The following is an 11,661-nucleotide window of genomic DNA, read 5'->3' as shown; positions in this document are numbered from 1 at the left end:
GAAGTAGGATGAGGTCAGTCTGTTTCCCCAGCAGCATGTACGTCCTAACTGTCGTAGTCCGTTTTCTGGTGCTAACAGCACAGTGCCAGGGACTGGGCGAGCTATGAAGAAGAGAGGTTGGCTGGGCTCATGGTTCTGCTTCATGGGGAAGGGGCCGCGTCTCTGTGGTGGCCTTCTTGTTGCCAGAGTCTTGAAGTGGCAGTGGCATCTGGCGAGAGACAGGACCCAAGCTGGCTGTTACAGCAGACCCACCTCCAGATAACCTGTCCATCCACCAGCTCGGGAATCCACAGGGAGGGCAGAGCCCGCAGCACCCTTCAAGGGCCCGCCCCACCTCTTCCTATCCCACAGTGGGGTTCCACTTCCACATGAGTTCCAGGGGGGACAGCCATAGCACACTAGCATCAACTCCCACTAGTTACAAGTTCTGATTGACACATGCAACCCAAACTGCTAGAAACAGAGGGAAGGAAACAGCTGTGCAGGGGAACAGCCAAAGACAGGCGGAGGGAGCTTCAAACCCTGCAGGGTCAGCCTCAAACCCCCACCCCCAGCTTCTCCAGCCTGAGTCCTGCCCAAAACTAGAGGCACACTTCATGAAGGAGCATCTAGGTCTTTCAAAGAGTCTTATGCCCATAGGCCCATACCTATCCTGTGCACTAGGAGTGAGAAAAAAATGGAGTGGGTGAAGGGAGAGGAAGTTGCAATCAGACACCACAAGGCACGGATAAAGAGGCAGAGAAGGAAATTACCCCATATCCTCTATCAGGAGAGCTGGGCCCCGGGTGGGGAGGAGGCCAGACTAGCCTGCTTCAGGGCAGAATGCCCATCAAATGTAAAGGAACCCAAATCACTGAACTGGGGCCCAAGCAGCAGCCATTTTCACATGCAAGAATGGTGATGGAGTTGATCTCTGAGAGAGTCCATACATAGGTATATGGTATTTTTATTGACGTGAGATTCGTATGAGATGGAATCATCAATGGTGATTTTGGATGTGAAGGATTTGGGAGGCTGAGCTGAAGAGGAAACTGATAGGATGCTGGATAAGGCAGTGTTGCCAACTGCAGGGTTCCCCCTGTGGAGGACAGAGGCAGTGTAGCCCAAAGTCCTAGACTCCTGGCAACCAGGTGAGCAGGTGCCTCTAGGAGCATTCCAGAATAAGAGTGGAGTCCATGCAGCAGGGGACAATTATGAAGGCTTGGAAGTCAGCAGTGGGGGGGGGGAGTTTGAGGGAACAGGCTGAGCTGAGGGACAGCCTAGGTGTTATGACGTCCCTCCTTCAAGCTGGCTTCCATCAGGTAGGATACCTAGGTTCTGTTTTTATTTTGTTTGAATTACAGTATCTATAAAAATATTTTACTTGGGGAAATATACATAACCTAAGATTTACCCTTTTCACAATTTTTTTTGTGTGTATTATTCAGTGGCATTCAATACATTCACTTCCTGGGCAACTAGAATTTTCTCATCTTCAAACTGCGACTTTGCACCTGTGACCAACCAACACCCAGTTCCCTTCCCCTGGGCCTCTGGCAGCCACTCTTCTTCCTGCTGTCTCTGTGGGTCTGGCTGCACAGCCCTTATGAGTAGAAGGAGACACTGGTCCTTTCCCAAGGTGTCTTCAGAATCATCTATGTTGGAGCCTGCACTGGGGCTTTTAGGGCTTGGTACTAGGTCCTGTTGTGTGTGCACCTTCAGCTGATTCTTTGAAGCACTAGTGGTCACTCAGGTAGCTTCCATGCTTTGGCCATCATAGAGAATGCTGCTATGAACATTGGTGCACAAATACCCATTAGAGCCTCTGCTTTCAACGTGGAGGGGGGTATCTACTAGAAGTGGAGTTGCTGAATCATGTAGTTCTGTATTTATTTGGGGCGGGGCAGGGAGCTGCTGTATCATTTTCCCCAGTGGCTGGACCACTTCACATTCCCAAACAAGTGTTCCAATTTCTCCACATCCTCACCAACACCTGTTATTTTCTGGTTTGGTTTTCTAGTAGCCATTTCAAAGGGCGTGAAGTGTCACGTCACTGTCGTTTTGTTTCTTGTCTTTTGCTTTTGCTTCTGGTCCTGAGGATTGAACCCAGGGGTGCTTTACCACTGAACCACAACCCCAGTCATTTTTAACTTTGAGACAGGTCTTGCTAAGTTGCTGAGGCTCTCCTTAAACTTGCAATCCTCCTGCCTCAGCCTCCCCGAGTCTCTGGGATTACAGGCTCATTGTAGTTTGGATTAGCATTTTCATAGTGATCGCTGTTCATTAAAAAATCACACATGCCATAGTTTTAAACTTATTAACTATCAATTCGTTTCCAATATGTAAATATTGTGAAGTCTGTTGGAATGGTATGGGAAGACGAGCTATTCCCCCAGGGCATGGATCTGCTGGAGCTGAGCACAGCTGCTCTCTTGCTTGGACTCTCCTTCCACCACTGAGGTCCAGTCTACCTCCTCCAACAAAAATAGTACAAACAGTAATAAAAGAGAAGAACAACTGTCTTAATCCAACTGGGCTCCTGTAGCTAAATACTCGAGACTGGGTAATTTATAAACACCAGAAATTAATTATTCACATTTCTGTGTCCAGGAAGTGTGGTTCAAGATCCTGGCACCAGGGGGTTCAGTGTCTGCTGTGTAGATGGCATCTTCTCACTGTGTCCTCACAGGAAGAAGGGGTGGCACACACCCTCCTGGCTCTCACAAGGCCATTAACCCCATTAGTGAGGGCAGATCTATCAGGACTTAGGCCCACCTTTTAGTGACCTCATCTGGGAGATTCAGATTTCAACCTACATGGGGCTGGGGTTGTAGCTCAGTGGTAGAGGCCTGGCCCAGCACGTGCGAGGCCCTGGGTTTGAGTCGCAGTACTGATTATAAATAAATAAATTAATTTAACAAATGTCCCTCGACAACTTTAAAAAATATTTTTTAAAATGTTTTAACCTATAAATTTTAGAGGACACATATGGCTGTAATCTCAGCTGCTCGGGAGGCTGAGCAGGAGAATCACAAGTTCAAAAGCAGCCTCAGCAACTTAGCAAGGCCCTAAGCAACTTAGTTAGACCCTGTGTCTAAATGAAATGTAGAAAGGCTTGGGGATGTGGCTCAGTGGTTAAAGGTCCCTGGCTTCCAGTCCCAGTCCAAAAAACCAAAACAAAACAAAGTGTTGGTGTTGGGCGGAGGGACCAACCAAAGAATGAGCAGGAAACTGCAGGGCGCGGGCCAGAGCTGTGGTGCAAAGCAGGGTGCTTCAACTCCACAGAAACCCTGCCTTCTCCTCACCTGAGGCTGGGGCAGAGCCCAGGGTAACTGAGGACGCCAGGCTAAGGTGAAGCCACAGGAGAAAGTCCAGCCTCCGGGGACAATGCCCCCCAGGCCCAGCACTGGGCCCTGCAGCAGCCCTCACCCCAGGCAGCCAGCGGGATCCCAGCGGGGAGCGGGGCCAAGGGACAGCTGCAGTTTATCCCGAACCGAATTACTGCTAAAGGACACTCGGGGAGGAGCAGGGCTGACTCTGGAGCGCGGCAACAGGACGTAATGACCTTTAAAGTCCAGTCCGAAATCACTGAACAGATTTAAATCTGAACAGGAGGCCAGGAGGCGTTCTGAAGAGCCTGGAAGGAGCAGGACTGTGCACTGTGGCGGCGGACACGCCCATGGTGGTGGACACGCCCCCGTGAGGGACACGCCTGTAATCCCAGTGACTCGGGAGGCCCGGGACAGGAGGATCGCAAGTTCAAGGCTACACAGGGCAACTTAGCAAGACCCCGTCTCAAAATAAAAGTATTAAAATCGCCTGGGTCTGTGGGGCTGGGCAGAGTTGCTCATTCAATCCTAGTACTGGTGGGAGGGAGGCCCCACGCTATCCCACCAGGGTAGGAAGCCCAGACTCTGGCAATACAGAAGGATATGGTTGGAAGAGGGATTGGTGGCCCCTGTGGAAGTGGGTAAACTGGAAGGACCCAGAGAGCCATGGAAGGGTGGGGGGCTGGACATCGGTAGCCTGTGCTGGGTGGTGGAGTCAAAGGTGTGGCCACAAGGGAACTTCCGCCTACCGTGCTCTTCAGATCTTCATCTTTCTCAACTGACCTTATGCATCAAAAAATGAACACACAGGGCGGGGTCAGCTCTGGCAAGCATGGCTTAGCATGTAGGGGCGCCTGGTTCCATTCCCAGCACAAATAAAGAGAGGAAGAAAGGAAGAAAATGCACAGCAAGCCTTAGTTAAAATACGTCCAACAAAATGGAATGAAACGTTCAGACATAATTGTGTTCCAAAAACTGCTGCAGAGATTGTAAATAGGGAAATCAATTTTATGTTGCATTGTTTAATAAGTGTGTACTCATAGTTAAATGCTACAATATTTTACAGTAATTAAAATGAGGTAGTCTTCAACTGGAAAAGAAGTGCTGGGTTCAGGACGCCACGTGTATTCCGGTCTCTGCTGACCAGGAAGTTGGGAGGCCGGAGACTCAAGTGTTGAGATGGCAGGTTCTTGGTCTTGGGGCAGGGAGCCAAGTTCACTCCCTCTGCAGGGCTGGGGATGCAGGGGGAAGAGAAAGGCAGGAAAGAAGGGGTAGGTTGGTACAATCAGGCAGCGGAGTGAGACCAGCAGGGATGGGTGGGGTAGGCAGATGGGCAGGCAGGAGGCAACGAGGTGGTCAGTAGGTGAGCCCAGGGTCTTCAGAGAGAAGCTGGCAGGGAGGTCCATCTGGGCGGGGTGTCCATACCTCACTCTGTCTTGGGTAGGGGGCTCAGCCAGGCCTCTTGGCTCTGCTCCCCTGTGGACCTGCACACCTGCAGAGCCAACATGAGCCTTGGATCAGAGCCTGCCACTTTAATTCTAGCTCCAGGTGGCAGGACAGCTCAGCCCTCCTAGAACTCTGGGACCCCTCCCCGGGCTCCCTGGAGAGGGCTAGGCCAGCTCACCTGGTGTAGTAGATCCAGGTAAGGCCATAGGTGAGGAGGAAGCCAGCCCCCATGACAGCCCCCCTGACCAGCGTGAGGACCAGGGGCCAGGAGCCCTCCTGCTTCTCAGGAACACACAGGCAGGAAGAGAAGCTTCCTGGGAGAGGGGAGGAGTAATGTTCTGTCCCCAGGCCTCAGCCCTCGCCCACCCAAACACCTGGCCAGGCTGCCACCCCAGCACCCACCTGCTACTCACTCTGAACAGAGAGGCTCAGAAAAAGTTGCTGGGAGCCCAGCGGGTTTTGAACCTGGCAGGTAAACTCCGCTTCGTCCTCAGCCCCTGGGAAGGGCAGCTTCAAGACTCCAGACGCTGAGACCTGGGAGGGACTCAGGGCTCTGGTCTTCCAGGACCAGCTCAGCGAGGCAGGCGGGTTGCTGTCCGCCATGCAGACCAGGTGCAGGGACTCACCCTCCAGGACGGGCAGTGATGTGGGTCCACTTGGGACCTTCAGGGCTGGGGGGAGACACAGCAGGCAGGGAGCTGACGGGTCTGTTGCTCCCTCCTTCTTCCCACTGAGCACAGCAGAAAGACAAGACCATGTGGCAAGGACTGAGAAGGTGCCCTGGGGTCAGGCCAGGTGGTCAGAAGGACATGTGGGCAGAGCCAGGATAGAGGAGGATGGCTCTCATAGTAACAGGGAGGGGCGACTCAGAGAGCCAAGGGCCAGCAATTGACCCAGCTCTGAAGTCCAGGAAGATGTGCACATCTGCAACCAAGCGGTGAGAACCAGGTGCCCCCAAACAGCACTAAAGCTGGGACAGAGCAGGGTCAGGACTTTGGAGCCTTCTGTGCCAGGCTGCAGGCCTTGGGCTTTGTCCTGAGGTTCTGCAGAGCTGAAGGGAGCTGTGAACAGGCAAAGTTCAGGAGCAGCACTGGGACCAGAAGATCCTGCGGGGACCAGGCAGGGCCTGGACGGGAGAGATTGGACAGGAGGTAGGGAGGCTGGGAAGAGGCTGAAGCTAGGGTCTAGGTTTGAAGACAAGACTTGGGCTGGTTCAGGGGCCAAGGGGAAGGAGAGGGGGAGAGTGACCTCAGAAGGAAAGGTCTTGAACTCACTGATGCAGGGTCACAGCTGGGGGAAAGGCACTTACTTGGTGCATGTGCAGATAACCCCTTGGATAAGGGAAGGGGTGCTGGGGAGGCACCGGCTGGAGTCGGCTAAGTGTGCAGCTCGTGGCCCAGGGAAGGAGCTGGCCAGAGAGCTGTGGGGGGCATCAGGGCAGGGTGGGAGGAGAGATGAGATCACCCAGAAAGAGAAAGAGAGAGAAACAGAGGTCCCAGCACAGCAGTGGGGAGAGGGGCCACTGAAGGCCCTGGGGACATAGGAGCCAATAAGAGGAAAGGTGCCCTGCATCAGAGGGGGGTGGACAGGACTGTGGGAGCAGGGCGCAGCGCCAGCCTAAGGCAGAGAGCAGAGGCCGCAGTGGCGGGAAGGGGTCTGTTCACTGGCAGTTTCAGTTCTGCAAGGGGAAGGCTCTGCAGACTCATTGCATGACCCTGTGAATGGACCGCTGCACTGCCCAGGCCAACTCACAGAAGTGGCCAGGAGGGTAATTTGTACATTTTTTTTTTTATCACAATCAGGAATAAAATGGAAAAGAAGAGAAAAGGGATTCCCAAATGCGTTCTGGGTGTATCCATGGGAGACCTTGCTGAGGGTGTGGGATGGCCCCTGCTAGAGCTGAGGAGGGAGGTTCCCATCCCTGGGATTTGAGCCCTGGGCTTGTGGAGACCTCCCAGCCCAGCCCGGGAGGGGCAGTGCTTTCCTACCTGTGCTGTTTCCAAAGAGGATGCGGACGCTGAGGTTCTGAGGGGCATCTGGGAGGAAAGACAGGGTCCTGCTTCAGAGTGAGCAGTGGGAAGGGCGTGGGCCATGGAGGAGCCCAAGGGGGCCATGGACACCAGGAAGGGGGGGTGCTGTCCCTCTGACCCCCCCACCTGGACTCCAAGTGCTCAGTTCCACAAACAAGTTGTCTGACTTTATCCTTCTACATTCCTACACACACCCACCCACACCCACCCACCCACACACACACACACACACACCCTGCTCACAATACCCTGGGGACCCCGCTGGCCTCCTGCACTCACAGGACACATTGAGCTGGACGGTGCTCTCCGTGGTCACCGCAGATCCCTGCAGTTTCACCTGGCAGGTGAGGTTGGTGTCGTGGTCCTGGGGCCGTGGGGTGAGGCTGAGCACTGAGGACTGCAGGGCCCCGGGGGCCATGGAGCTAGTGACCGCCCCTGTCCAGGAGAACTGGAGAGGCCTTCCCCCTTCACAGGACCCTGGCAGGCGGCAGCTCAGGCTTGTGGGGCGGCCGGACTCCAGAGGCTCCAGAGAGTGGATGACGGGCTTCTCTGTGAGGGCTGAGGAGGAGAGAGCGAGATGCCTGGGCCCCAGAGAGAGGGGACACCCAGGGGGACGCTGAGAGTGACGGGAGCCTCAGGGCCCGAGCTGGCCCTGGGTCCCGTACCACCTCTGAGCACCCCGGCCCCAAGACCAGAGCAGGGACAGCTCTAGCGTCCTGACCCTGTTCTAACCCAGGGGTCTTCACTACCTGGGTACCATCCTGGGCCCCGCCTACCTGTCACCTGCAGAGTCAGCTTCTTGTCTCTGAAAGTATATCTTGTATTCCATCCTACATCTGCCATCAGGACGTAGCTTCCTGTGTCCTTCTTCTTGGCGTCTCTGATGAGCAGAGAGCAGTTGTTGTCCCTGACGTCCCCAGGGAGATGGAATCGATTCCTGTGTTCTGTTCTGACGCCCATGTCTGGGTTGTTTGTGGCCACAGGACCATCATAGTATGTCCTGTCCCCTTCCCGGATCCAGTAGATGTAGAGCTTGCTGGGGGGACTCCACCCACTCCAGGGGTAGGAGAAGGAGCAGGGCACCAGGGCACACAGGCCAGCCTGCACTGCCACCGACTCCTGCAGCTGGAGCTTGTACCCTGCATCTTCCTGCAGGGACCCTGGGGGGACACAGAGGCTCAGCTCAGCCCCGCCCCCACCCTGGCCGCCCCTCCCTCAGCCCACTCACCTGCCCAGAGCAGGGGCAGCAGCAGCAGGGGCAGCATCCTGCATGTGCCAGGGCCAGAGCCAGTCCAGGGTCCTCTGAAGCTGGGGTGGGGCAGGACAGAGGAAGCCCTGGCAGGAAGCCAGTGGTGAGTGACAGCTGTGGTCACCCACCAAAGGGGAACTCGGTGCCTCGTGCTCCTGGGGCTGAGGTGGGGCTGGGAACCAGCTGCCTCCCCAAGCCTACAGTTGCCTCAGGGATGAGCTGAGGTCCCCAGAGGGTGGAGTCTTGTCCAGACAGGAGGCTGGAAGTGGCTCCCTGCAAAATGGTGTAAGTCAGCAGTAGATCATCAAGGGTGGATGCAGATGGGAAAGAGGAAGGACAGCTGGGAGTGGAGGATGTGCCCAGACTCAAGATCCAGAACCCTGAGTGGGGACTGCCTTTCCTGAGGCTCATTGAGTCTCCTCGGGGGAACAAAGAGCAAATTCACTGTCAGGAGCTGTGACGAGGGGAGGCTGGGCTGTGTCCAGGTGGTGGGGTGTCCCCCCTCAGGAAGGGTGGCAAGTTCTTAGCCACACATACACCACGTGGATGTGAACTGGCCCATAACAGTCAGGAAAGATGTGGACCCTTCTGGTCAGTTACCATGGCGTCTCCTGGTCCCTTGGATTTGGGTCACTGACCCTGTGATCGTCCTCATCGATGTCCAGATCAGGTGACGATGTCCAGATCAGGCCTTAGAGTTGGGTGTTTGGAGCACAGGAAGTGCCCGAGGAGGAACCCAGATTTTGCCTATAGCTGTTCAACCTTATGAAAGTCACTTGCACTCTCTGTGTCTAAATTTGCTCATCTGGAAAATAGAGTCACACATGAATCATGGAACCCTCACACAGCATTTCAATGACTGACTCTGTTTTCCAAACGAGAAATTGTAATTTCTCCCCATTCTAAGCACTGTGAAGAAATCATGTATTGTCCTGCTCTATCTTGCCCAAGATATGTATTTTCCTTTTTTCTAGCATATCCATAGCTGTATAGGCTACCCTCCCATTACTAACCATTTCAGTTCTCAGACCAACTGTTGCCATTTCATGGGCTTGTGTTCAAGTAGCCCTTACTTTACTTATTAATGTCCCCAGAGCACAAGAAAAATTATGTCAACAATTTAGATTTGCCAAAGAGAAGTGCAAATTTCTTCCCTTCAGGGAAAATGTGAAAGTTCTCGATGCTTGTGGGAGACTTGGCACTATCTGCAGCTTCAGGCACCCCTGGGGTTCATGGAAGCTGTCCCTCAGGGATAAGCGTAAGTCCTGGATAGGGAATTGGCTCACACAATTACAGATTCCAAGATGTGTAGTTGCAAGCTGGAGACCCAGGACAGCCACTGGTGTTCGAGTCCACAGCTGGCAGGAAGAGAGCTAGGAAGAGCCCACATATCAGTTCCAGCTTGAAGGTAGAAAGAAACTCATGCCCCAGGTTGAAGCAGTCAGCAAACTAGATCTACTTACTTGCAGGAGGGTCTGTTAGTCTACTCAACTGGTAGGCCCAGGCCCACCCACATTGAGGAGGGCAACACAATTAACTCAAAGTCTGCTCATTTAAATGTCGATCTTATTCCAAATGCCCTCACTGAAGCACCCAGAATAACATCTGAGCAAATGTCCAGATAACCCATGACCCAGTCCGGATGACGCCTAAGATGAGCCATTACCCTGAGTGCACTGTGAGGACTGTTCTCGAACAGGAGTTTCTCCTGTTTCCAGTGATCACCCCACTTGCTGCACAAACTCGCCAGTTGCAATGCCAGGGATAGGAGATGGGGACTTGGGGTCCAGATGGGTGTGGTGCAGGGCAGAGGAGTGAGTGAAAAGACAGGGTTTGTTGACAGATCAGATGCCACAGGAAGAGGAAGAAAAGTTAGGGATGAAGCCAGTGTTTTGGGTCTGAGCCATGGTGGGCTTAAAGCGACCAGTGCCAGAGCTCAGCTTGGGACAGGCCGGGCTGGGTGTGCACTATCACACAAGTGGAGAGAAGGCAGGAGGAGGTGGATACGTGGATCTGGAGAAAGAGTTCAGGCTGGACACGAGAACACAGAATCCTCAGGATCCAGGTGGTATCTGAAGTTGTGAACCTGTTCGATGCCACAAAGGGCACAGGTCTGAATGGAAAGAGGACAAGACCATCACCAGGGGCTCTAACAGCTGGGTATAAATCCATCTCCGTGCTGGAAGTACCACGGGGAAACACTGCACTTCAGATGTCCATCTGGCTGGGCCCCAGGTGTCCACGCATTTGGCCAAACATTATTCTGGGTGTTTCTGTGAGTGTTTTGAATGATCTTAAATCCTGAAACCATGGAAGGGCTGACAAGAAACAGACCCATCCTAGGTCCAGAATCTAGGATGGGCTGCGAATGCAGAGAAGGGCACTGTTTTAGTCAGCTTTTGTGTCACTGTGACCAAAACACCCGACAAAGACAGTTTAGAGGAGGAAAAGTTTATTTTGGCTTATGGTATCAGAGGTCTCAGTCCGTAGATGGCCGACTCCTTCTCTCTGGGCCCAAGGTGAGGCAGAACATCCTTGGGGAGGGGGATGGATGGAAGCTGCTCAGTTCCTGCCGTCAAGAAAGCAGAGAGAGGAAGAGAGAGGAAGGTGTCGTGGGGAGAGCAACCCTACACTAGGGCAACCCCCAGGGACCTCCTCCCCCAGTCACCCCCGCCAGCCTGCAGTCACCACACAGGCAGTCCACCCAAACTAGGAAGGACTAATTAGGGTGCAGCCCTCTCAGGCCAACCACTCACCCCTGAATATTCCTGCATTAACACAGGAGCTTTTTGGAGGGACACCTCACATCCAAACCATACCAGGAATGGAGCCCCAAAGTCATGTGCAAACTGGGGAGATTTCGGATGTAGCAGACTGAGTTTGGGGGCTCGTGGTCCTGAGGATCAGGGGCGGGGAGCAGGGGTTGTGGTGGCGCATGCCTTCCTGCACACCCCAGACTGTAGGGTAATGGGGCTCCGTGGGACCAACCCCACCCCCCTGATCCTGCCCACCCTCCCTCTGGCCATTGTCCTCATCAGTCACAGGGAGGTCAGCGCACCGCCGGATCAGAGAGTTGACACTGGCCCCAGGATGAGCTCATTCTCTAACGTCGGCTCCGATGCACATCAGGAGCCGGAACTTAGAAATGACGATAGCAGGAAGGAAGTCGCGAACTGAAGCCGCAGGGTGCAGACACAAGGAACCCGCCCGCCGCACGAGGAGCTTCCCCGCCATGTGTCCAAGGAAGGATGGGACCACGGCAGGGCACAGGCTGGACTGGAGGCCTTGGACCAGCAGGGTCAAGGACTGAGGAGGAAGGGTGCCCAGCCCGCTCCAGGGCATCTGGGTGGTGACACAACAGCTCCGTCTGCAGCGGCCTCCCTGAGTCTGGTCCCCTCATCCTCACTCCCTCTCTGCATTTCTGGGCTTCCCAGGCTCGAGAGGAAACCCAAGTGTCCCTGTGACTCCGCAGGGCTGTCCTCCTGGGCTCCATGGCTTACTTGCTGGTTTTGACTGCTCAGGGCTGGTTCCCTTCTGACCCCGTTTTTACTTTTTGGTGAGGACCACTGTTCCATGGTGGGTCCCGCCCTTGCTCCTGGGGAGTCTGTGACCGGCACTGGCCAATTGG

At 54.3% G+C, this 11,661-nt stretch overlaps 1 protein-coding gene across 4 annotated transcripts; it reads right to left on the bottom strand.

The window, feature by feature from the left end:
- Positions 1–4,310: 4,310 nt before the first annotated feature.
- LOC114080062 (sialic acid-binding Ig-like lectin 14) lies at positions 4,311–8,119 on the bottom strand. Of its 4 annotated transcripts, XM_027921599.2 has the most exons (8): positions 8,013–8,119; positions 7,561–7,944; positions 7,064–7,342; positions 6,743–6,790; positions 5,168–5,425; positions 4,933–5,068; positions 4,734–4,800; positions 4,452–4,540 (listed from the first exon to the last, which is right to left on the bottom strand). In XM_027921599.2, the coding sequence occupies exons 1-7, from the start codon at positions 8,047–8,049 to the stop codon at positions 4,758–4,760; spliced, it is 1,185 nt and encodes a 394-aa protein (XP_027777400.2). In that variant the 5' UTR covers positions 8,050–8,119; the 3' UTR covers positions 4,452–4,540; positions 4,734–4,757. The 4 variants fall into 4 exon arrangements, with proteins under 4 accessions (XP_027777401.2, XP_071460480.1, XP_027777400.2 ...); XM_027921600.2 differs by lacking the exon at positions 4,933–5,068 and having other exon boundaries at positions 4,311–4,540; XM_071604379.1 differs by lacking the exon at positions 4,933–5,068 and having other exon boundaries at positions 4,311–4,800.
- Between the last annotated feature and the right edge of the window lie 3,542 nt (positions 8,120–11,661).

Source organism: Marmota flaviventris, chromosome 18, assembly GCF_047511675.1.
Source record: "Marmota flaviventris isolate mMarFla1 chromosome 18, mMarFla1.hap1, whole genome shotgun sequence".
Lineage (NCBI taxonomy): Eukaryota > Metazoa > Chordata > Mammalia > Rodentia > Sciuridae > Marmota > Marmota flaviventris.
Note: the sequence above shows the minus strand (reverse complement) of the source record. Positions and strands in the feature narration are given on the sequence as shown.